The sequence below is a fragment of the Stegodyphus dumicola genome, chromosome 4 (genome assembly GCF_044657685.1).
Source record: "Stegodyphus dumicola isolate Sdum_Otavi_A_Nest chromosome 4, ASM4465768v1".
In the NCBI taxonomy this organism is placed as follows: Eukaryota; Metazoa; Arthropoda; class Arachnida; order Araneae; family Eresidae; genus Stegodyphus; species Stegodyphus dumicola.
The window spans coordinates 210,108,432-210,135,674 of record NC_140771.1 but is presented as its reverse complement, the minus strand read 5'-3'; the positions used below and the strand labels follow the sequence as shown (position 1 = coordinate 210,135,674).

The 27,243-nt window shown below is 33.4% G+C and overlaps 1 protein-coding gene across 3 annotated transcripts in view; it reads right to left on the bottom strand.

The window, feature by feature from the left end:
- Positions 1-27,243, bottom strand: part of LOC118182699 (cadherin-like and PC-esterase domain-containing protein 1) — a 522,776-nt gene that overhangs the window by 94,625 nt on the left and 400,908 nt on the right. For all 3 annotated transcript variants that reach the window (XM_085815937.1, XM_085815938.1, XM_085815939.1), the window contains one exon: positions 3,606-3,852. In XM_085815937.1, coding sequence (XP_085672063.1) covers positions 3,606-3,852 — 247 coding nt within the window. The remainder of the gene's footprint in view (positions 1-3,605; positions 3,853-27,243) is intronic.

Here is a 27,243-nt window from a genome sequence, read left to right as displayed (position 1 = left end):
TAGCTTTAATGAAAGGGGCTGATTTCCCTTTCCAATTAACACAAAGCTTTTAAAAGTCAGAGGCTGGTTCATATTTTAAATAAGGAGCTTATCTCCGAAATTTCTGACGAAAAGCGTTGGATAGAGAATGGCAGAGCTGTAATTACATGTATTTCACAAAGAAGTGTTTAAGAACATAGTTTAGGAAGTGTTGTATCGCTTCCATAATTTTTTATTTACTATAAACCGTTTATAGTAAGCAAATAATAAAATGATTTAACTGTGATTTTTAAAATACACGTGTACATACTCTGATTTTGTATTTTCAGGAAAGTTGAATTGTTTAAATAATGTTATTCAGAAAGGAAGGCCTACTAATTACGCTTTTCTTCTATAGAAAAAAGAGAAGCAGTTGAGTCAGATTGCTGTTTAAAATAAATAAAATAATTCCTTCATCCAAAAAAAGTGGCACAATATGTATTTCTGTTTCTTCCGGTCATAGAAGTAAAGCAGTATCTCCACAGGTCAACAAAATGCTAGTTTTGACAGTAACAGTTAAAAAACAGAGCCATTTATTTTTTATTTAGATTTTATTTCCCGTTAAAGCCATATCATTTGGCGCAATTTTTTTATGTGTGTGTGTGTGTGTGCTGTTTTGGAGCATTTCCTCCGTGCGAGTTGTTGGGAGTTTGGTTTGATTTCTCTTCTTTGCATGAATTCATCTTTATTGCAATGGATTCCACGATTTGGAATGATGGTTTCACCTCGCAAGCTTTCGAATCTCTATCAGCCTCTATATTTTTATACTATTTGCCATGTTCACACTAAGAGGGCACCCATAAAATACTTTAAAGCCTCTAAAAAAAAAAAAAAAAAAAAACTGGTTCTTGCCAATGATCGCGGAACTTCCATCCATGGTTTTTAATGTTTTTATGCCATAAAACGTGTTTTCTCCCTTCTTTCATTATGACTTCGTGGTGTAATGGTAACATATCGGCGCGTATTTCAAGAGGTCCAGGTTCGAGTCCTGGCGAGGGCATTACACATTTTTCACGTCTCCAGTCTCAAAGAAACCTAATGACGCTACAGTGGCCCCCGAACTAAAAGGTTCGTCACCACCAGGATTTGTGTCCTCCTAACCCCAGCCGCTCTTTAAAAAGAAAGGTATTTTCTCCCTCCTTTCAGCACACCTGCTTGGTGTAACGGTAGCACACTCAGCGCGTACTTCGAGACGTCCAGGTTCGAGACCCGGTGAGGGCACTGCCCACTTTTCACATTTCCAGTAAAAAAAAAAAAAAAAAAAAAAAAAAAAAAAAAAAAACCTAATGACTTTACAGTCGCACATAAATAAAGAAAGTAAACTTAATGCAAACATTCTCACTTTCTATTCTTGTAAGTATCTAAATGAATTAACAAAAATTCTCTCATTTTTACAATGGAAATGAATGAGAAATAACCCAATGTTAGATAAATTAATCTTTATTTTCATACGTCTCTACGCTGTAAGTAATAAGAAAACCAAAATGTTGTTAAACATTCTCCTGTTATTTGTAAATGGATCATAAATAATCTTTACTTAAACAAAGAGTTTTCAATAAAACAGAGTACGAATTAATTATTATTGACATTAAGATGGGTTAAATAAGCAGCTGAAAAAATTGTTCTATATTGTTGTTATTATTATTTTTTTCTACATATGTGAGAAAGTTAAAAAGTATGTTTAATATCACAGAAATGATTATAATATAAGTTTAATTTCTTTTGTTTTGGAAGCTTATTAATTCCTGAACTCTTCATATAATCCTCATCAATCTAGATACTTTTCTTCAGAAGATGGATCGACTACACGTAACGCTTTAGAAAATTGTTTGATAGTTATTCAGCTGTTATGAGACTGTCCTAATGATGCCATCTTATCCTTAAAACTCTTTCTCATACCTAGAAGCACTGATGGAGAAAAAGTGCTAGAAATCAATTGATGTCACAACAAAGAATAGGCTAGAACTTGAGATAGATTGATTTTTAGGCTTTCAATATACTCGATCATTTTGATGAATCTTATGTCAATGAGTTTTCCACTTGATGAAGTCTATGGACAATGCCAACTATTTGAAAAGTGCTGAAAAAGCTTTCAAAGAAAATAATTTACTGATCAAAATCATATACAGCAATATCACGCATAGGCAGAGCAATGGGTTCCCGTACTACTTGATCAATACCTTGGACTATTCTGAAAATGGATTAATCCATGAAAAACCACGTGGATTTCTATTAAAAAAATAAAGAAAGAAAGATGATGGTTCTGGAAACATTTTCCTACTTTTTTTAATAAATAAAACGTGATTAATAAATTCAAATGTCTTTCTTAAGAGTAATTTTTAAAAAAGGTTTGTTTTTCGTATATTATTTTTATGACTTAAAAATTGCGATATTTTTTTTTTTTTTTCATCAATGGCGAGCCTTCAGCCAACTTCGGCTTTGCCATTACTAAGGCCAGAAGTGGTGTTCACTTTATTATGGAGGCACCTAACAGGTGGTACAGCTTTGCCTGCTATGAGCAGAAGGACAGTTAAAACCATGCGTTCTCCGGGATTCGAATTCGGGCCCTCTGGTATCGCAGTCGGCTCTCCTAACCACTATACCGTCTGGTCGGCAAAATTGGGATCTTGTTGCTTGCATTTCTTCTTTGTCCTTGTCTCTTCATACATTGTTTTTTGAAGCAACGAATTGCATTTTTTTTGGTTCGCCGAATTGTAAGGCTGTGTTCAGTATTGAAATCAACTTCCAGAATATGCTCTGACAAGATTCAAACATTCCAAATTTTAATTTTTTTATCTATTAATTATGGATTTGTTCTGTATCATTGCCATGTAAGTTGTTCTCCCGTTTTTCATAAATGCGTTGTTTATTTGTATTAATAAGTATTTCATTATCCTGTTCTTTAATGCACTTAGATTGATGGAATTTGAACTCAGTCGAAATCAAATTTCTGCTATATTATTAGTGATTTATAAGTTGCAAAGCCAATAGAATATGATGTGATATGCTTCTGCCCTTACACTGCTTGCTGTTAATTCATGTCATATTTTTCCAATATTTTCAATTATGCTTTTGATGTTGTAGCTTTTGAAAAATTCCGTTAATGTTGACTCATTTTCTTCTGCAGTTCTAGAGTTCAAGATGAATGGCCTGAGCACAGATATAATGTACGTTCAATGTGATTAATTGTTTATATTTAACTATAATCGATATATATATTGGGAAATCTTATAAAAAATTGGAATATGTACCGTATCTTAAAACTTTAAAAACCGCATTTAAATAAATCTCTCAAAAAGCGAATGAAGGGGAAAAACCGATCATCTACGCACTAAAAATTAAAATGTTTTATATTTATTCTTATTTACCCCAGCAAAATCTTAGTTTTGAAATTTTCAAACCGGACTATAATGAATCCGAACTGATCGAAACTGGACTTGCGGGATTTTGTTGTATATTATTTCTGTTATATGTAGCTTTCTGTTTCTACTTCTCACGGAAAACGACAAATTATACTAACAATTGATTTTTCAATTTTCGGATAATTCATAAATACATATTACTTGCAACTCAATATACCAACTTACCAGTATTCCTATACTTTGGTCAGTGACATGCTTTACGGCCTGGGCGACTTCCTTAGCAACAGAGCTAGCTGAGAGGAGTAGGGTCACTGTATCTTCGATGACCGCTTCTTTGACATTATTGATGAACAAATCTTCGTCTCTTGTAGACTCCTGAACGCTGGGTTGTCCATTAACTTCCAGAACAGACGCCCGTAGGCTGCTGTTGAGCACCACATCAACACCGAGGAGTTGGAAACAATGCTCGCATCTGTTAAGAAAAATAAAAAGTAAATAAAGCCTGATTTTACAGAAGAAATACATGTTTTTATTTAAAATCTAGCAAGCAACACCGGAGAATAAAAAATAACCATTTAACATTACGCAATAAATTAATAACACAATATTTTTATAAGATTAAGAAGTACGATTAGATAGATATAAATGAAAATAAATTCAAAGAATCTGAAGGGGGATTTTTTCAAGTACCAGGACAGGTGACTCCAAAGTGGGTAACTGTTCCGCCTTGTCGACTATCAGCTTATATGCTTGCTTGGTGGAATTACCTACTACCTGCTACTGCCCTTTATAACAATTTCCAAGCTATACAGAATTTTATTACAAAATTATAGGAATTGCAAATCTTTTTACAAAAGGTTTTGCTTTGACAATTTTGAATTTTTACAAACATTCAGTTTTTGAGACATTTTGAATTTTTACATACACTCAATTTTGAGTTTTTATATGCACTAAGTTTTTGAGACATTTGGTACTCCTACATATTTGTTTCTCAACACATGTATATTGGTACAAATAATACTATAAAACAGAATAGTGGGAGGAAGAATAATTTGTGAGAGAACAGAGGAAAGAGAAAGGTGGGAAGAGAAGGCGGGAAATTACAAATGTTTTTGCAAAAGGATTCCATTGCGAAGCTTGACATATATTCAGTTTTGGTGATATCTGTACTACACAATTGTTTTTTAATACAGATATACCGTGCTTTATGTATATTGAAAGTGTGAGAGAATGTAGAGACTTAGAAGAAATGACGAAACTTAAGCAAAAAGAAAGAGGAGAAAAGAAGAAACAAACAAGAAACGTAACATCATGGAGGAAATACTAAAATGAAGATAGAAGATAAATTACTTTTTTTTCAAGTAGCAAAAAATATTCAGAAATTCCAAAAATATTTTTGCTGTTTGAAGAAAAGGAATTCATATTAGACTCTTATCAGAATTTATTTTTCGCCGTCTGCTTTGACGAACCACGGGAATAACACCTATGGAAAAAAGGTAGAGTCATTCATATTCCATCCCCTCTTCATTTACGTTTAGAGTGATTCGCTTCATGAAGAGTACGCAAATGAAGGCTGACTTACAGTCTGAGATTAAGTGTTAAAATAAATGGTTGCGGTGATGACGTTACGACCGCAAATGAGAACGAGAGCTAGCAACGTCCTATTTTTAAGTAACATATTGTAGCAGTTGCGTTTTGCAATTGTTAACTTTGCATTTTTATGATTTTAAATATGCTTATGATAACTTCATAAATGTTATGAAATTTCAGATTTATTTAATTGCAAAATTTTGTCATTATGTTTAATTTTTTATTTATTTTAGAACAAAAAATACAGTATTTATAATGCTGAACACTTTCTTTCAACATCATAAAATTTGTATTTCATTAAGCAATTTCGTTTTATATCTCACTGAACCATGCAGCTTTACTTTCAATATCACGTATTGTGTTGATAGATCAAGCTAAAACAATGGAGGGATATTTGTCCGAAATAAGACGCTTAGATTTCTAAGAGAAATTGTGATAACTCGCACGAAACAAAGGAAAAAAACCATAAACTCGCATGCTCACTGACTGAATTTGAGATGAAATTTGAACTTGAGATCAAATACCAGTTTTCAGTGGTTTTATACACTCCGCTACTGTTGCGTGTTTTATTTTTAATGCTAAAATAGAGTTCTTCAATCAGAATTGATAAAGAGAATATTTAAAATTACTCATAAATATACATATTTCAATAAAAAATAATACAACCTCATATTATTAATTTGAGTGGAAAATCTAGGTAGAGGAGAAGAAAAGACGGGAACTTCAGCAAATTTTAATTCACAACTGAGCAAGCAATTTTATTTAATAGAATGCGTGCAGTAGCTCACTGACTCACAGGAATCGAATTTGAGATGAAATACCAATTTTCAATGGGTTTATCCACTCCGCTACTATTAAGCGTTTCAATTTGATTTAGTAATATTTAAGCATTTAATGCTAAAATAGAGTTCTTTAAACGGAATTAATAAAAATACTAATAAATATACATATTTCAGGACAGAACTACAATCTTTTATTATTAATATGAGTGGAAAATCTAAGCAGAGGAGAAAAATGCTTCAGCAAGTTTTTAATTCACAACTGAACAAGTGATTTTACTTGAAAGAATGCAAGAATTTCAATTATGTGTTGGAATATTGTAACAACTAATGTTGGTTTAATTGCTTAAAATGTTATGAGATTTTAACTGTTTATAGTATTTTAAAGATACGATTAAATTACATTCACGGCTGTAAATTAACGTCGATGTGTGTTTGAATTATCAAACTTTTTCGCGACACACAGAACAAAAGAAAACACGTAAAAGCGTAAAATAAAAATGTAAAGTAAACGAAGAAAAATCTTTTCTTACAAATTTATGCCCTGACTGCCGCAATAAAAGGGTTAAGCACGTCGAACAATGCAATTAGCATGAAGTCAAGAACAATATGCAGGAAAATCATACAGGTGGAAAAATGACGAGAAAGAGTGGTGGAGTAAATACGATTACGACGCGCTATTAATTAACCTGTCAAAACCGGAGTTGAGCTGTGTAATTAGTTTAGACTTCAACGGATAAGAAGATTTTCATTCGATTATTTTTCCACCGACCTGACTACCAGTTCAAGACGTAAATAGGGCGTTTTCGAGAGAATGATGAACTACTTGTAGAGCTGGAAGGAGCGTTGATGGGGGATTATGACACGAACGTGTGCGCTTGGAAACTTTCTAGGAGGAATAATGGAATTGATGATAAGCCGTAAGAATCACTCATGCAGTACTTGACAAGCTAGATATGAATGTCAATCACAAACAAACACATCTTAATTGTTTAATGTTTCGTTTTTTTGCGCTATTGTAAAAAGCAAACTGAGAAAGGAGAAAATAACTAGCATTATGATTAAAGTAAAATAGTATTGTTTTCTCATTTACTGTATTTTTTCTTTTTCTTTTTAAGGCTGAATAACCAACAAACACACGGTTTCATAATGGAATGATTTACCATCAAGCAAAGGGCGAATATTGTTCAATTTTAGTTTGAAAACCAACATAGTATTATTTTCTCGCAAGAAGCGTATCGCGGCTTCTTTAATGTGCATCTCCGATCAGGAGAGTCGTTAGTGCGATTGGCTGTCGTATCATTGGCCCCGGTTTCTAACTCTACAGAAGGTTTGGATGTTGAAAATGTACAGGGTCTGAGCAGCATGCAGACACTTACAATCTTGGCAGCTCGAAAGTCCTCTCGAGATGTTTAGTGGTAGGGAGAGAGAGGTAAAAGACCTTAGGATCAGTCCTCGAGGATATTCTTCACTAAAACTGGGATCAAAATTAGCTGTTAGTTAGGGCGCAAAATTATTAGTCTACTGTTGTCCACCTTAGGCAATTTTCTCGGTGTTAAGATGGCTAAATGAGAAATAGACACTGACCATTTTCGATGAATGCATTAAGTTGTAAGTGCCCAGCCATTCGAAACAACAACGACATTTTTTTTAATGTTTGGAACATCCACACTAATCTAATAAGTTACTGACCAGTTCAACATTTTTAACGATAAACAATGGTTTTCTTGAGAGAACTTTTGTGCAATCGTACAATTTCCCCATTTTCGAAATTCAACTGTCCATTGTTATCGCCAGATTTAACGGATATATCCTTTGTTCTTTGGCGATTTTAAAAAGGAGAGGTGTATGAAAATAAGCTACGAATATACAGTTTAAACCCAATATTTGTCTAGCAGTTTAAGAGCTAGGACCAGAAATTAAAGCAGGAATTATGAAGATTTCTCTGGTTTTACCATTTACCTCATATTATTTTTGAACTGTAATGTAAACATATTTCCAAAATTTTACTTTATGTTAAGAAATGCAAGAAATAACTTATGTTAAAAGATAAAAATGGGATTCATTACTTAAATTATAACGTCAATTTTATGAAAAATTAGATTAAAAAGAAAATTACTCAAAGAATAAATGTTTCATAGGGTATCTTATGTTAATTAAGCAGTTATTATAATTTATGTCTTTATTATATCTTCTCCTTTCCGTATTATTCGCCAGAAAGAAAACTAGCTCAGAGTATTTAAACTGTTTTGGATTTAAGGTAGGGAGAGTTTATGGCATCGCGTGCGCCCTGCGTGGTTAGTTCTTGCCAGCTCTAACAGTATTAATTATTTGGCTTCGCCATCTCTCGCTGTCAACATTCTAAATCTGATGCGCCGGTTATGTTCTTGAGCCAGCTTCTAGTATAGCACTTAATAACTGTTCAGTGTTTAATTTAATTTGGACTTTCCTATTTATTTGGTTATTGTCGTACAAGAGCGTTCATTCATGTTCGAAGGTTTGTTTGAATAAAACGGTTATTTAAATCTCCTCGAGACTTTATGGCTGTTCTCAGACTTAACTATAACTCACTTCCCATCTGCTTGGGTTATAGAGCTTAAATATAATCAACAGACCAAGTGTAACCCATGAAGTGGCGCCCGAATAAATTAGGGATCATGATGGAAGAAAAAGCAACATTTAGTCTGTCCCAATGGAAGTTTTGGGATTTATCTCAGATACTATGAGAGCGTCGATGAAACAAGCCAGCATTTTCGATGGTAAAAGTTCCGTAGAGACTTTTTTTGGAAGAGATAAAGAGGCATTTCCTACTTTATCCGGTTTGCAGAATTACAAAATGTTAACATAACAACCGCCGAGCTTCGAGGACAAGCACTGAGCCAGTATAAAGACAATCGATCGGTCAATTTTTCTTGGGTGAACTAGGCAGTGAGAACCGTCCTTGTGAAAGCATTGCCCGCGGTGAAAGACATGGCGAAACTAGAAGCGGAACGTTTTGGTAGATATCAAACTAAGGCTGAAGAACTGATTGAGTTTATACTGAAGAAAATACAAGCTGTGAAAATAATTCTATGGGAGGAAATCCGATGCGGAGGTTATTCAAAAAATATTTCCTAGGTTGCTCCCTTAGATTCAGGATTCTGTTGAGATGTGAAACCCGGGTATGCTACAGCAAGTATTCGAGTTAGTAGTAAGTATGTGAGTAAGCTAGTATCAATGAATACATGCACAGCAGGATATGAGCAGAGGTCGAGCGGATATTTTCGAAGATCTGTGGCGGAAGGAAACCCAGAGTTTGACGACAGTAGACGTTTTGACGACTGGAAGAAACTTTTGCCCGCTAATGGCGATCGCTAATATAAATCGCAAAATAGAAAACTGGGGGAAGATACTAAGCCTTTAAACTAGGCACGGGTGCTGGAATACAGAGGTTGCAGTCACTCCAGAGAGAAGAAAATCCCTCTTAGATTCAGTTAGAGTGCTGATAAAACATTTTTCTCTTCCATTTATTCAAATTATGTGTTAAACAGTGTACCAGGAGATGCATTATTGGATATGGGAGCGCAAATTAGTTTTTGTCAGAAAAATATTTAAAAAAAAATTTAGACGGTGTAGAGTGTTTGATGTCTTGGGAACAAGAGTGACAGCTGCCTAAGGTTCAGAAAGTGAGTAAGGAGTGTAACTTGGGCGAAAATTCATTTTCAGAAAGCTACTGTGCAGTGGAAATTAACAAGCTGGTGGACAAGAAGTCAAGTCGCTGTCTTTAGACTAGACGGAATTGAGCATGGACGAGAGAGCAAAAGAGTTGTTTGTAAGAAAATTTTCAGATTTATTTAAAAATACTCTAGGATTGACTCAAGTGGTAAATCACATAATAGAAACTGGATTCCCCCATGTCGAGCAAAACCTTTATGATGAGGTGAAGGAAGAAATAACTGAAGAATATACTGCAGATATACTAACGAATAACATTAAAATCTTCATAACTAGCCCTTACGCTATTCCTGTACTGCTGTGCCCAAAGAAAAATACTGATTTCAAAACATTAAGTTTTGCTATTGACACTAGAAAATTAAACAGCATAAAATATCCGGTTTACCCCTTACCAATAATTGAAGAAACAATTAGAAAACTCAGATCTACAAAATACATGACGATGCTAGACCTCACCTCTGGATAGTGTAGATATGTATGAAACCAAAGGATGTGCCCAAAACGCATTTATTACCAAATCAGGAGTTTATGGTTTTCTTAGAATGGTTTAGGAAGAGCACCTTTTACGTTTTAAAGAGCTATGGATATTATACTAAGAGCTGCTTTTGGAAAATCTGACGAAATGATAGGCACTAACGATACAATTGATGAACATATTCGGGATTTACACAGAGTGTTTACGATTTTTAAAGAAGTGGGTTTAAATGCGGCTAAAGAATTTCATTACCTGTCTATCTAGGATAATCGAAATAGGAACATAGCTAAGAAGATTTCTAAAATCGTAGCAATAAAAATTATGCACAACGTAACACCACAAAGAAGTTGGCCTTATTTTTGGGCTTGTGCTCCTATTACAGGACTTTCATAATTTTTTTTTCATACAGCAGAGTCACTTTTAAACATAAAAAGAAAGAAAAGCGAGTTTCACTTAAGTCGGCAGAAGAAAACATGGCGTTTGAAAGATTTAATGTGGCAATAACACACGCTCCCATCTAGAAATTTCCTGAAGTGGATGGTAAATTAAAAATCTCCGTAAATGCATCGGAGTTTGCCGTAGAGGCCGTGTTTATGCAAAACGATCGGTCGGTGGCATATTTAAGCAAAATACTTAACCAAAGTCACAGAAATAATGCAACTTCCGAGAAGGTAACCTTAGCAGATCTTTTGGCGGTATAGAAATTTCGAATGTATTTTGCGGAAGTCCTGGATACCGTGTATACTTACCGTGTGGCCCTCATTTGTTTGTATTCCGGCAAGAATTTATCAACCAGACTCATACATGGGCTCTTAAATTGGAAGACTACAATTTAATATTTAAGCATACATCCAGGAAAGAAAATGATGTAGCGGATACTCTTCCAAGAATTAAACTAGAGTATGCAGGGAAAGAAGTGAAATGTTCAGTGTTAACTTAAAATTTTTAGCTTCTCGAGAAATAGTTTTCTCAGAACTACAGACCTGGAATGCAAAAATATTTATATATTTGAAAGGTCCTGACTACTTTGAACATCATGATAAGATGAGTACAGAGCTGCAAATCATGAAATCATTAACAAAGTAACAAAAGTATTCCAAAGTTACAAAATATAATAATAAATTAATTAACGATTATCTCAGCGAGTTTAGGTATTTTATATAGTTGTATGATGAGGCTATTTCAGGCCATCTTGGAATAGGAAACGTAGTTCAGAGAGTAAGGAAAGTTGTTAATTTTCCATAGCTACCAAAATATGTTTCTCAGAATGTCAGGTTTCCTAACAATTCTCAATTAATTAACGATACTAATTATAGCTCGACGGGTAGCTAAATAAAATAACATCTATCTTTCGCTAATGAAATAATAGGAATTCACATATTAGGTCCCTACCTGCGTAGTGAAGAAATAAAAACAGATATTTGCTTGTAATCGCTGATCGTTTCTCAAAGTCGGTAAATTCTTCTCAAAAGAACTTCGGCAAAAATTGCTGCAGATTCATTTTTAAAGAAACTTATATTAAAATGTGAAGACTTAAGGAATCGCTGCGCTCATTAAAATAGGTAACGAAAATTAGTTCGTAAACCAGAAGTATGAGGAAATGTGTACAGATCTTGGCATACAACATTTTAAAATGGTTCCGTATTGATCACTGACGAATATCGCAGAGCGGGTTAATAGAAATATATTTAAAATTATCCGCAGCTATGTAAAAATTATCACAAATTTTGGATGACCATGTCAATGAATTCGATTTGAGGAAGGCTAAACATGATACTACTGGGAAGACACTGGCAGAATTATTTCTTCGCTGAAAGTTGATTACGACTCTCGATAAACTTTCTTTTTGTTGTTGTTCAAAAGATGTCTGAGGAATTTAAGACTGCAGACATTCAGAAATTACTGGACGAAGCAATTAGAAATTCGAATATGTCGAAGGAAAACAAAAGTTTTATTATGACAAGAAAAGATGAAAAGTTGATTTTTAGGTGGGAGATACAGTCTCGAAAATTAAGCATTCTCTTTCTCCAGAAGGAAAATTTGCGAAGTTTTGTAATAAGTTCGAAGGGCATTTTTAATTGAGCGAATAAGGGAAACAGCGGTCTGAAAGTTCAGAATGGTGAAAGTTCTAAAGCTAATGTAGATTAGATCAAGAGCTATTCTAAGGGTGCTGACATGCCTCTACTAAGAGATGTTTTGCGGGAATCATTTAGGGTGAACAACGAATGGCCGTCTAGAAATGTGGCGGATACAGCATCAACATCCGGAGTAGAAGATCCACAAATAAAACGAAAAGAGGTTGGGAATGGTGTAAAAGAAAAGCCAACATCGAGGTTCGATGAGTCTAGAAAGCAAAGCTAAAGAGAACGGGGAGCCAAAAGGAAAGAAACGAAATTTATCCAAAAAAAGAAGTAAAAGGATCTCTCAGATGCGGCGACCAACTGAGCGAGAAGAAAGGACTGTTGGAAAGTCAACGAACAAGTAGGCCAGCTACGAAAAAGACTTACAACAATGGGAAAAAGTCATAATTTACGCTGCAAACGACCGCTTGATGACTAGCCAGGACAGCAATCGAAGTTGCAGGCGAACGAAAGGTTTCGGATGGCACATCAATTAGAAAGGAAGCGGCCGGCTACGCCAGAATTCCCAAAGCCTCAGCGGAAATACATAGGAATAAGAGACCAATCACAGAAATGCAAGCGAGCAGTAGACGAACGTACTGAATTTCAACGGCCCAAGGGAAAATACATATTTCCTCAAACTCCTGCTAGGATTTTGTGCGGAAAAGAATGGAAGAGTTCCAAAGAAACAAAGATAAGCGAAAAGCCAATACTTACATGTTTAATGAAAATTATGTTGAAAATCACCTGAGGTGAAGGAATGAAATTTGCACAATTTAAGCTTCATTAATTTAATACATTTAGTTTATTGATGAAAAATACTTTCCTTTGTGAAGACTAAAATTTAAAAATGCTAAATTTTTTTGATCTGACGGGAAACTAAAAGACCTGATGAAAAATCGGGACAGTTAGCAGTTATGTAACTGCTAAAAGTCACATAAATTGCAATTCTTGTATACAAGAATTATACAAATATCTAGAAGCTCAAAATATTTTGTTTAATATTATTTGTATGAAAGAAAACTTTTTCTTAAATAAATATTCATAATTTATGCATATTTTAATAGATTCCGGTTATTTTCAGAAAGATATTTTATTTTAAATAACAGATATACGTGAAATACCATTATACTCAATAAGTTAAAAAGCAAACTAAGAGAAATTCCAAAAAATAAATTACTAAATCAAAAGGCTTGCTACAGTAATTTTCACCAACCGATTCCCATGATCACTAAATGATTGCGAAATTTACAACAACAGTGAAGTTTTCCTATGATAATCAAGCAAAGCTTCAGGCGATTTTGGTCTTCTTTAGAAGTGAAAAATAGTTATGTCACATATTACAAGAAGACGAAAAATAGTTATGTCACATATTAATTTTTATTTTGACTCAAGGTTTTTGCTGTGAGTTAGAAAGAAGTATTAAAGTATACAAGGTATTTTATGCCTTCGTGGTGTAACTAGAAATACATCTGACACGTAATCCGGAGGTCCTGAGTTCGAATCCTGGCTAGGGCATTGTGGAATTCTTCAATTTCCTTGTTTCGAAAAATTCTGAAAGAATATAAATGTAATTCTGAAAGACTTCTGAAAGGCTAAAGTAGATATATCGGAGTTTTAATACATTAAATTGACAAAATAATGAAGAAACTACCAATAAAAGTAAATTGGTGGATTATGTAATAAAAAAATTCGAATGCTTTTTTAAATATTCCATGTGGAAAAAAATTTAAAAATATAGAAGAATGAATACCTTATCTGTATAGATAGAAAAAATACAGAAAACTTATTTTATATATTTTGTTTATTAACTTCACAAACGTTTACTGTAAATGTTTAACCTTAAAAATCATAGAAAAATTTATTTCTTTATATGGCTGAAAAAAAATTTTGTAGTGCTACTTTTCAAACATTTTTTAATTTCTTTCCCTTTACTTTCTAAATTTAGTATATCTTTGTTTCATTACAGTATCACATTTCTCCCAATTTTATTTGGAACATACTGTCAGCTGTCTCTTCAATAACATCTGTGTTAGGTTGTATATTTAGGCAAATATAAAAAAAGTTTACTAAAAAAGTGCGCTTATTTTTATGAGAATAAAAAAAAAACCATTTATACTTCAATAGATTTGATGAAAAATAAATTACTATCATTGCATAAATAAATATCTGGCCAACTTAAGAAGGGCAATACAATTATCTGGTCTTTCGAATATTTAAATACATGCTGTCCCAGCTACCGCGAATATTTGAAGTTCTGTTGCATGTTTCTTCGAAGCGTACGTGAATTTTATTGCAAGCTTTGCTGACAGAGAAAAAGAAAAGAATTTAGGATTAAAAGCATATAGAATAGCTCTTACAATTTAATTAAACTCGATGAAAGTTTATTCAGATATTCCCTTACAAATTCAGATATTCCCTTACTTTTTCCCTGTATAGGTGGACACAAGATTAAAGATTTTCCACATCAGGCCTTTTGTTTTTATATCATTTATTTGCTTTTATTCCTTTCACTGACGTGAATCAGAGGATTAAATATTAAAATTTCAAGAAAAACTATAAGTGATTGATTAAACTTAATTAAAAGTATTTATTACTATTTGATTTGAGATTTCAGTTATTGTTGAATTACGCACAAGATCCATAATTTCTGCTAAAATTAGATTTACTTTAAATTCAGAAATACTAATGGCACTCAGATGCCTGAGTTTCCATTCAAGCCTGTTTAACGGCAGTTATATTTGGGATTTTTCTTACAAGTTTTGGTTAACTATTTCATTACCAGTTTGCAAGCAGAAGTTGTCTACTTGAAATTATTTTACATTATCATTTCTAGTCAACTTTTAGTAAATTTTAGTCGTAGCATTTCAAAGCTTAAGTCTTAACTTTGGATTTAAACAGTTATGTGAATTAAGACCTCATTAAAAAGGTAGTGTTTTAAGGCTGAGGAAAATTTAGAATCACCATACAGTCACCTCAGTAGCAGCTCATTATCCTAAGCGTTGAGTATATAAGCTTGATAACTTACAGCGCAGATTTTAGTCTTATGATGCTCGGTAGCAGTAATCATACAGTCAAACTAAAGCTAGGAAAATAAACTCCATAACACTATGCCCCTTTCACTTCAGTTCAGAGTTCGTTTTTGGATGCTGATATTTTCTTGACATTTAATTTCAAAATATCCCTTTACGTTGCCAGACATTTAAAGAAGATTCGGCTCTTCAAAGGAGGCTTTTCAATGTTTCAAAAATTCTTCGCACAGAATATGTAAATTTTTTAAAATTTTGGAAATAAAAGTTTCAGCAATGAAAAAGTTGCGTGATTTTAATTCATAATTGAGTTCGTGTTGCTTTTACAAATACTCTTTTACAGAAATATCATTTGCAGTTAATCAAGATAATTGCAGAAAACAAAAGTTTTCGAATAAAGTTGTTTCAATAATGGCATTTTATTATGGTTCCCAGCTGATAATCCTAGCTTTTTTCCTTGTGATTTACTTCACTAATAATAATGTTTACGACGAGCGAGAAATTCTAAATTTTACATTTAAGTTTTCAACTTCAAGACGAGCATATTAAGTGGAACGGTTGCACTATGAAATTTAGTTTCTAAATACACTCCGAGAATATCCTTGCATCAAAATACATGAAAGCGTTTTTTGAAGATCAATAAAATGCATTTAGTATCTGTAAATTCTTTATTAAACGATATACCAGCATTCTTAAGAATGCAAAAAGTTTGCTGTCTATAGTGATGCCCTTAGGTCTACTGTTGGTATGAGCATAACCTAAGTAATGAACCAGAAAATAGCATTTACGCGCTTTGCCATAATTAACTAACAAATAAACCAACTAAATAATGAGACGCAAGAAAATCGTTAGCGTCTTCGTCATCTTGTGATTAATTGCTTGTTATACTGCTGCATGATCTCGAAAAACACTTATTGCAAGCAGCTAAACAACGGAGGTCCTTAATGATGTTGATTAATGTCCTTAATGATATTACTTGATGAGAAATATTTCACAAATGTAAAATTTCTTGTTTGTGAAACCATTACCGTTTATCATCGTAAAAGATTTTTATAGTCAAGGAAATGAACGTGAAACTAAAAATCACATAACAGAAAATAATTGAAAAGATTAAATTAATTGGTCGCGTCAGCATAACAGTAATTGCGTAAGTTTCGCACTCACAACGTACAAGTTTCAGAAATGTCAGAAATCTCCCAAAAAATTGTTTTGATTTCTTTACAAAATAATGAGTGCTATGTTTTGCATCAAAATTTAAAGGACTGTAATGACACTCATCTTCATTAAATAAAAAGATAAGTCTAGCTTATGGAGATATTTCAAAGAAAAGAGTAAGAACAGCTTCTTCGTAGAATCACTGTTGCACAGCTAATTAGCTATGGGATCTTAGCCTTATCATCCACGCAGCCTGCAAATGAAATATCATTTTTGATAATCACTTTATCGGAATCAATATCCGATAAATAAAATATTTGCCTGATATAACATTTCTATGCTGGTCTCAAATATTAATGTTCTAAAATGATGTAAGTATTCTAAAACCTTTTGCGGTATATTTTCTAAAATGAAAAGTCGAACGTCTAAATATCTGCATCAAAAAGCTTTTCAAAAGAAAAGCAATTTTCTGATGAAACATATATGAAAGCAGCAGTGAGCCCCATCGCAGAAAGCAATCAAAAGAATGAGATGAGAAACTATAAAGTAAATATAACATCTTTACTAATCCGCAATAGAGTTGCCGAAGTTAATCTGAAAGAATCCTAGCTTACAACTATATCCGAAAAAAGAAAATCCAATCAAGCAAACCAGCCGACTTTTGTTATTTGTCCTCGCGATCCCAATCCACTTTTCTCCGTTTAATATTGCTACCAGAAAATAATCCCGACATCTTTCTTGTCTACTTGGCCAGCGAGAAGCCATCCACTTCGTTAACATCCACATGAAAGCACGGCCATGCTTTTCGGAAGAGATAACATCGAATCACCAGTGCAGCTACCCGAACGAGAATACGTAATATGTTGATTTCAGGGTTACCCAACAAGGGCACGAGTGTCTCTTCATCTGCAATGAAATGAGAGGTCGCGATGTACGCACTAAATTTCAGATATATTCGGGAAGGGAAAATTGTGTTGAGGACCCTCTCCAAACGATTAGTCTCGGTTAATCGGAGAAAGGATCTGTGGGTGATGTTACGCACAAAAGAACCAATAATTTTATGCGAAGAATAGGGAAATAAATCCTTCAACTTTGTCTCTTGGAATGTTTAGAAAGTCATAAAATGCTAAGCGCAGCGAATATGTCCCACAAAATGCAGCATGCGGGTAAGTTTAATGCATTGAAAATTCTTTATTTGATATTGGAATATTCGAGGAGTTGTTTAAAGTAAATATCATAAGTGGTTTTAGTTTCATGACATCTAAAATACTTAATTTCCAATTTTTAAAACTACAGAAATAGGTAATAAGTTAAATAATTTATTTCGGTATTCCGGCAATAAAAAATATTTACCGGTATATTTTTTGTACTCAAAACGGTTAGTTTGACAGAAAAGGCAAATCTTGTTTCGTCGTATTCGTTGGTCATAGTAAGCACACGAGAGGTAAAGTCGCTGAGCATTGATAGCTCGACCTGGGTTCGATATCAGGCAGACGGGCTTGCTACATGTGCGTTTTCGTGGTTTCTCCGTTTGTAACGTGTATACTAGCCAGTTTTCCTTAGAAAGTCCTTCATGGAGGCATCCCTACTTTTAGGCAGATAGCCCTAGCGTGTTTCTTCATTACGGGGTTTTACTTGATCTGGTAAATATTCCAAACCCTTAGCAGATGTGAAGCGAATTATCGCTGTATCTGAAAGTGACTATGAAATCAAGGAAAGTTTTTAAATAAAAAGGCTTTTTATTTAAACAGAGCTTAGAACATAAATGCGCACTTTCTTGAGCTAACATTAGCAATCACAGCTTGTGAGATCCAACTACAGTAACAATCAAATTCAATTTTACACATCACACGTGGACTAATAATAAAAGATTACACACTTTTAAATATACTCGAAGCGGGGTCAACAATTCTAACCGAGCAGTCAAAATCAATAATAGGCACCGAATAACGCAAAGCCGAAAATTACAACTATCAAAACTGGCAGGAACTAAATGTACCGTGCACGTGCAGGCCAGAAAAACAATCTGTCTTAAAATATAAAAACCTTAGTTTAAATACTATCTGACTTATTTACATTCTGGTAAATTATGCTAAAGGCTGAAGTTACAAATAACTGGTTAATTTAAATAATAATCTTGCATTATAATAAAATAAATCAAACCAAATATGAGAGTATAGTGTTTGGAAATGTTGGTTGCCGTAGTGGTGTATTTAATTATGGCAAAGCACACTAGGGCTATCTACCTAAGGGGAGGGATGCCTTCGTGGAGGACTTTCTAAGAGAAACTAGCTCGTATACACTTTACACATGGGGAAAACCGCGAAAACGCCCATGCAGCCAGCTCGTTCGTGGGATTCGAACCTCGGACCGAATTACCAGTGTTCAGCGACTTTACCGCTCGGCTGCTGGTGGGCCTGCTGGTTGTCGTATCATTCGATCCGGATTCGAATCCCGAAAAAGTTATAGATATTTTGGATATCTGTTAAAATCTTTCAGCAAGCGTCAGACTAAAAGTAATATTATTTCACTTTATAATTTACGAGAACGTATAAATATAATATTATTTTATTTGTAATTTATATAAACAAATATTCACATAAACAATATTAGTAACTTGTGGGAGAATAAGACAGAGTTTCTAGACTTATAAATAATAAATATACATACATATTAGACTAGGCTAGATGACTGGTGTACGATAAAGAACACAAAGGCTTCTGCCCAAGAGGACGTATGCCATCGTGGAGGACTTTATGAGGAAAACTGAATCGTATATTCATGTTACATATTGAATAAATTGAAGAAAACGCTCATGTATCCAAACCCCTTCACCGAATTTTCAAATTCAGGTCGAACCACCAATATTAAGCGGTTTTAACCATCCAGTCAGATAGTTAAATCAGTGAGGGTCTCATAATTTTATAGAGCTGAGATATAAATTTGAATAACAACCGCAATATGTATATTATAGCAACTTTTCCACTTTTTCAAATTAGCATTTTATTTTTTGTCTTACATCTCATTTTGTTTTGCTGTTGCAGTTCGATATTCAGATTAAGTCTCTCGACTAGTTTTCTTGATTAGAATTTCTAAAGTAATATGGGTATTGAATTTAAAAGTGAGCCCAGCATGGGAACAGTAACTGTACGTATATATGCTTCATATTTTGCTCTCCCTGTGTGTCGGAAAGACATCCCTCTATTTTAATACATTTGTCTCAAACTTCATAGTGTTCCTAGCAATGTCATGAAATTTTTCTTTTTTGTCTTTATATCAAGCAGAGACTTCCATTTTAAGCCTTTCAGAATGCATGGATTGTTTTATGTAGAGAGTTTGTTTCCGATATTTAATTATGGCAATATCCTCATAAAAAGGGCGGCCCAGCGGTAAAGTCGCTGAACACTGGTAGTTCGGTCCGAGGTTCGAATCTCGCGAACGGGCTGGCTGCATGGGTGTTTTCCCCATGTGTAACGTGTATGCGAGCCAGTTTTCCTTAGAAAGTCCTCCCCGAAGGCATCTTTCCTCTTAGGCAAATAACCCTCGTGTGCTTTGCCATAATTAAATACACTCCCAACATCTCATAAAAAGTGCAGATAGAAAAGATTTTTAAATCTCAGTGGCCACAGTCAATTAAATGTGATTTTTATCGCTAAAATTTTTTTGTCGTTAAAAAAAGCCTTCTTTAATAAAGATTCGTCCGAGTTAATTCCCAGTTTCGAAACGACAGTCAAACACATAACACAAAATGTAACCATGTTGTTCGTAAATTGCTTATTAAAAACGTTTCTGTTTCCGAAGAATCCGAGACAATACCGGTTTATCAGTCTTTTACACATAACAGATCGATACAAAAATAGCAGAACTACTGGAAGTAAAATATGCACAAAAAAATACATATTCTTAAAAGGTGTGTTTCCAGATTTATGCACAAAAAAATACATATTCTTAAAAGGCGTGTTTACAGATTTAAAAATTTAATTATTATCTTTAAATTGAAATTTAAATTAAACACCGTATACATACATGTAAGGCACCTGATCGGTCTGTGCTTTACACAACAAACAAAATTAAAACTAGAAGCTGTCTTCAGCAAGAAAAGAAAAACATAGTTGATGGATTTGGTTTGGGTTGTATGATTCAATATTTTCGGGGTAAATTAAATAATTAAATGAATAAAAACAGGCAGTAATCAAATATCTGTAGGTATCTGTAGATTGGTGCCCAAAGTCCAAATTTATTTAAGCTTGCGTTGATAGGTGCCTAATTATCCAAGGCAGGAGTTTGGGTAGCTAAGCACTGCCTCAACAGTTTCGGCGATTAATGGACTCGACGGCACACTTTGACTCGGATGGGTGACACTGAAAGGGGCGAGAATGGGGAGATTTGTCTCTCGGATGTCAAGAATGGGGATATCGGGAGAGGGAAAACCGAGGATCGAAAACCATTAAGGATCTTGGGTGATAAGGAAAAGGACCAAACAAAAGAGGGGTGCTGATGAAACGCAGGAAGCTGTCTGCGACAAGAGCGTACTTGGAGTGCTTGAGATATTGTGCGAACCCACTTAGCAATGCTGGATAACTAAAGATTAAGAAACAAAGCTTTCTGTGCCAATCGATTTTGAAGGCGAAAAGAAATGAAAAAGGAGTTTGTTTTTAGATGGTTCATGTTGACAGTGTCATTTATTGCCATATATGTGGGAAAAAAGTAACCATTGCTTTTGGGCAATAATCAGAATTTTAACTTCAGAAATTTATAAAATTTCTTAATAAATACCTTCAAGACGTTTAGATACCGCTATTTTAAAACTAACTATACTGAAATATTTCAGGACTTTATGATTTTCAAAATTCATATTCATATTTCATGTTGAAAAAATCATGAAAACACTATACAAACCATGATATAATATGAATACCCCTTTTACATTGTACCTGTAAAGACGAAAAGCTAAACAAAATTGGCAAAATCTGTCTTTATGTTAATTTTACAGTAGCTGTTTTAAGGGTTATACACATGAATGCTTATGAAAGTTTTTAAAAAACAATATACTATCAGATTGATGTCCAGTTTTAAATTGAAAACTGATGTATTTTTCTCACATGCATTAGAGTTCAACAACGGCAGAAGGTTAAGACCGTTTAACACTAGTTATTTGTTTTGAATTATATTTTTAACAAATTAATAGTTTAGTTGTAGGAGTTTTACTAAGTTACTCTACAGTAACGGGAAGGTGAAATCACTGTCATTACAGTATCTTCCGCGAAAGCATTGTCGTCGTCTCTTAATACCCCTACAATGTCGTCGTCTCTTAAGAAGGAAACCCCTCAAGTGCTTTATGATAAAAAATAATTGCGTAATATTAAAATTTTAATTAATACCTAAATTTCGTTTATGGGTATGCTAAGAGAATTTTTTCTTCGTAAGAAGCTTCACATATAAAATTAACTTTAATTATTAGTTTTCCCCCTACTGAAGGTACCCCGTGCGTCCTCGTTGTACTAAAGTAAGTTAATAGAACCCCCCCCCCCCACAAAAAATCTGACTTTATCTCATTAATTTACATATGACACTTTTCATTAAATTAAATATTTTTGGTGTATATAGATTATTTTTTCCTCTTTCATTAACATTTATATACATTTTTGTATACATATTTGTGCATTTATTAACGCATACTTACGAAATTTTTCTAGCGATTTTTGCATTTATTAAATTTAGTCGAATTAGAATAGTGATTAACATCGTGTAGAGGAGTTCTTCACATGCATATGGGTTTGCTAAATTTTGGTAAATTGTTTTCTAAAGATTTACCAAAAAAAAAAAAAAAAAAAAAAAAAAAAAGATTAAGATCACACATGCATGGCATGGACGAAATACGATGTCTGAACAATTAGGGCGAATATGAGATAAGTTAATTCCCCCTGATGAGTCGGTATTGTGTCCCTGACTTTTCAATTGTTCATTTTTCTAAATGTTCATTTAATTTTGCATTTAAGTTGTATTTGTTACTATTCAACTAGCTGTTGCTTGACAGACAGTTTTCCTTTACCCATTTACTTCCCATTTTGATTTCTTCATATTCATTTAATTAACTTTTCTTTTTTAACAAATTCATTTATTTTATTTTGACCTTTTTGGAATTGGTACTTAAACTGCATTGTTGATTTGGAGTATATGTGGACTTCACACTGAAATTCCTAATTTCTGACTAAATTTGCACTTTTAATAGCAGCTATTCATTTTTTATTATATATATATATATATAAAGGACGAATAATTTCTAAAAATAAAATAGAAATAAAAAATTTATTATTTAAAAATTCTTTAGTTAAAATGAATTATTAAATTAATTCTTCAATTTGTAAATAGTTTTTTTCTTCCTTCGGTAGACAGAATTCACTTTAAGAAAATTGCTAAACCATTTCTTTCGGATGTCGCAAGTCTCTTTCTCAGAAGAATCAGAAAAAGGATCTTCTAGTTCAGTCACGTATGTACAGGAAAAGCACGTTTCACAAACAAACTCAGTAGGCCAAGATACAATCAAAGAGCTATCTTGGCCAAGTGAGTTTGTTTGGGCCGCAAAACGAAGAATTCCAAAGAAAGTGAGTTGGTCAAATCAACCGTACTGGTAGTCACAGAAACAGTGAAAGAAGATTTGCATATTACACCGTCGTTGTGAGCAGCATCTCTCAGTAAAACGTATTCTTACAAAAATGTTTCCTGGGATTCAATTCTCAGTAAGAAATTCACTTTATGCAGTGCCTTTCAATAAAACATTTTGAGGAAAGTCTACACTTTCTTGCAGGACAATGGAGCTCTGTTAAAATTTCTTATTAAACAGTGTACTAATAAAAGGGAGATTATAATGCTTTGGGGAAGGTAAAGATACAAAGATATCGAAGACATATTTAATAATTCAATTTTAAACGAAAGTACATGTGTACGATTAAACGGAGTTCAAACTAAACCAAATCAAATACACATGAAGTCTCAAAGTCTGAGTTTAATAATAATGCTCAAGTATCGACAAACTAATCTGTGCTATTTGCAATGAAAACTTTTTATTTTATTTATCGCATTTAATTTTTAATTAGTAATGTCATATGGTTTATATTTGAGAATCTCAAATTAAATGATTACACATTCTGGACCGACGACAAGAAAGTGTTAAACGACACGATCTGCACTAGCAAATTGAGCCATGCTGTCTCTTGGGGCTACTTGGAATTAAGTTTAATTAGCTGTCTAAACTGAGATCGTAAAATTTATATTTGGATTTGCATTGTTGATCTCAAACTGAAAATCTGCATTGCAAATAATAATTTATACCGTCTTTGCTCTCAAGATTAACTGGTAGGAAATGTAGCACAAATTATTACGTTCCTTTTATGTCTTACTACTACAACATTTGCAGATCAAAACTGGCTATTATCTAGAATTAACGATTACATCCACATGCATATATTGATTACATCCACATGCCTTCTCAGCTTTTATGGGTACTTTCTGATCGTCACTGGCAATAAAGTCTACTATTTTTGAATAATTCCTGCGAAATCCAATCTCAGTAATTTGACGTCTGTAAAAAAAAAAAAAAAAAAAAAAAAAAAAAAAAAAAAAAAACAAGTTTATTTTTGAACTTTTTTTTTTTGCTGTTTTAATTACTTTGGGGTATTGTTTCATGAATCTCTTTTCTTGTACCTCGCATATCATTTGGGAAATCTTATTTGGTAAAGCGCTACTGAGTATAACTTGCTAGAAATTTCATAAAAAGATCCCCTCTTTAAATAGTCCTATTACTTATCAACACTACAGGTTAGGTTAGGTTATTTAATTACGGCAAAGCCTCGAGGGCTATCTGCCTATGGGGAGGGATGCCTTCGTGAAGGACTTTCTAAGGAAAACTGGCTCGTATACACGTTACACATGAGGAAAACCACGAAAACATCCATGCAGCCAGCCTGTTCGCGGGAGTCGAACCTCGAACCGAACTACCAGTGTTCAGCGACTTTACCGCTCGGCCGCTGGTGGGCCCTTATCAAGATGCACCTTATAAACTTTAGATTACTAATACATCTGATACAGAATGTTTTTTTATTAGTGTTTAATTATTACACGAACATAAAATACAGCGTTATTATACAAGTTTTATATATTGCTATAAATTTTTGTAACTATTTGTGTTTATTTGTTTGTAATTTACGCTTTATATATTTTTGTAGTATTATGCACTGTTTTCATTCAGTTATTTATTTACTGCTTTTTATGTAATAATTTTATAGTGGATATTTGTTTAATCGAATTTGCGGTCATTTTTTGTGTTTGTAAGTGTTAAATTTAGGAATTATGTTTCAGTACTCAACCAATGGGATAAATCTTGTAACTTTCGATCAATTGGCATTTGAGTTACGAAAGTAGCTGGAGATAAGGGCAGAAACTCTTCTACCGAGTCTTAAAGACAATATAGCCGCCAATTGACTAAAGATATTCGGCGATTCCTAATCAACTTGGCGATATTCTCGAAGTTTCAGAAAGCACATTTTTAAAAACTTAGCAGTAATTTTTCTTCGGGCTTTCGAAACCGTATAAAAATTGGCTGCATTGGTGTTGTGAATCAATGTAGTTATTCAGTTCAGATCCATGCGATTGTATCCGGGTTCTGCTCATGACTGCCACTTCGTTTTGTAAGTGATTTTGATGATCTGCGATATTCGAGGAGAATATATATTATCTCTGCCGTTAGCTATTTGTAGCTGTTAACCTTACTATATGAGCTGTTACCTATTTCAATAAAAGGTCAGTTGTAAGGATCTTAAGTTTTACTAACGTTTATTTTATTTTAAATCTTTACTATCACTTCTTATTTTCTACTTCCGGCCAGAATTAAAAGCTTTAACTTATTTATGCAAATTTGTCTTGCGAACGCCAAGTACTTAAGTTGTGGCTTTTTGCCAAGCAAGAGAGAGGAAGGAGTGATTAGGAGCAGGCCGCTTGCCATAGCAGTTTCACTCGGTTGCTGGTTGCCTTCAAGGCCAGAGGTTTAATCCTCTTGATAATTTTAAACGTATCGTAGTGTTAATAGTTCTCTGTACTACATACGGCTTCCTGTTAATATCCGGCCAATCTTACACGTAGGCCCTTGTTGATTATTCCAAATTTAAATTAGAGTTTAGTTATATTTTTATATTCTTACATTCAGACCACAAGTAGTTGGTCTCTGTATTCCGAAGTCCGGAAATCTTTGTAAAGAGAGAAAAATAAAGGGTTTCGTATACCCTTCCTGTGTGTTTTGTCTACTTCCCACATTTCTTGAACATAGCTTTAGTAAGCTCCCTGTTCCGAGTCAGGTCATTTCATGTTCCCCAAGCAAGTAAGGAGGAACACTGAACCTGATACAGTTTACTCCTGTTCAAGGCATAGTTATTACGCCTTGAACGAGTCTACGAAACCATAGCATGCAAAATATTTATTATTCATTGTAGGTGACTTCTAAATTGAAACTTGTCGGCTTCTTGCTCTTATTTTATTATTACTATTGTACTAGGATGACTATGTGCTTTATTGTTAAGGATATAATATTTTTTCTTTCTCTTTCTGTTACTGGTGACATTTTGTTAGAAAAATTATGCACACGAACTTTAAAACATTTGCAATATTTTATTTTCTTCCTTTACAAATGAATGATTAGCTACTGAATTTTTTTATTCAATAAAATTTTATGCTTCTGCAAGAAACTTTTTTCTTTCATATGCTCTTAATGGAGCCAATGTGTAAAGTTATTCTTTACGCGGAAAGTCAATTTCATGAATTAAAAAAAAAAAAAAAAAAAAAAAAAAAAAAAAAAAAAAAAAGAGGAGCTTTTTCCTATCTATTTATCCAACTCTCTTTAGTTGAGTTGAAGATATTAAAATAGCTCCTCTCCTCAAGGGAAATTATTCCAATTTCCCATTCTAACAAAGTCACATTTCTTTCTGGAATAACTCACTATATGTGAAATATTTCGACAAGCTGCGTTGTGGTATTTGGTATTGTTAATCTTAAAACACATCTGATGTGGACACCACATGACTTCTTTGTATGGCGTATTAAGTCACACACACTTTTTTTGCTACACTTCCTTTTTGCTTTATTTCTTCGAATTGTTCTAACTTAATTAAACTGTTCGTCAAGCGAAGTTGAAAATCACATAAAAAATTTCAAATTTTGAAATTTAATATCCCAGTTAATTTTTGTCGTATGGAACTCAAACTTTTTGTACATTTATTTTTTTCACAACGAGTATAAAACTTCCCCATACAAGAAACCGGGAAACCGCATTAAAGGTTATATTTCGTTATTTGAAGGAAAGTAATTGTTTGACATTGCTCAAAACATATGTATTTTCATCATTTAAAATACTTCTGTAATTGTATTACAGAAGTTGTTGCAGTTGATCGTAATATATGACTACGACCAACGACTGCCAAAGTAAAGGCAGAATAAAGAATTTTAAGCGGAGTAATGGGGAGGGTATATTTGTAAGCGTTTGGTACTGCCAATTGCAATGAAAGAGTGTGCACAACTAGATCATTATAGCAGTCCCATATACAAAATTTCAATGTTCTACGGTTAATCTTTTTTGAGTTATACGAGATAAATACCATACGTGTTTACAGACGTCAAGAAAAAAAACCATTCTGAATCCATTTTAAATCACTTTTACAATCTGTTTTTTTTTGGGGGGGAGGAGAGTTCTTTTATTCTGTTCGTACGTAAGACGTTACGGAAAAATGTTCCAAATGTATTCGGGAGCGTTTATGGATATTTCCTTGGAAATACGATACCCAAAATTTTTCGCAGTTACAATACATCTTTTACTTCGTACAAGGAAGTAAAAAAAGATACAAGCGTAATGAAAAACCCACATATCGGAACATAAAATATTTTATTACAATTTGCAAAACTCTTATGTATAATTAATACCAATTATGGGTTTTAGATTAAAGAAATTTGATGAAA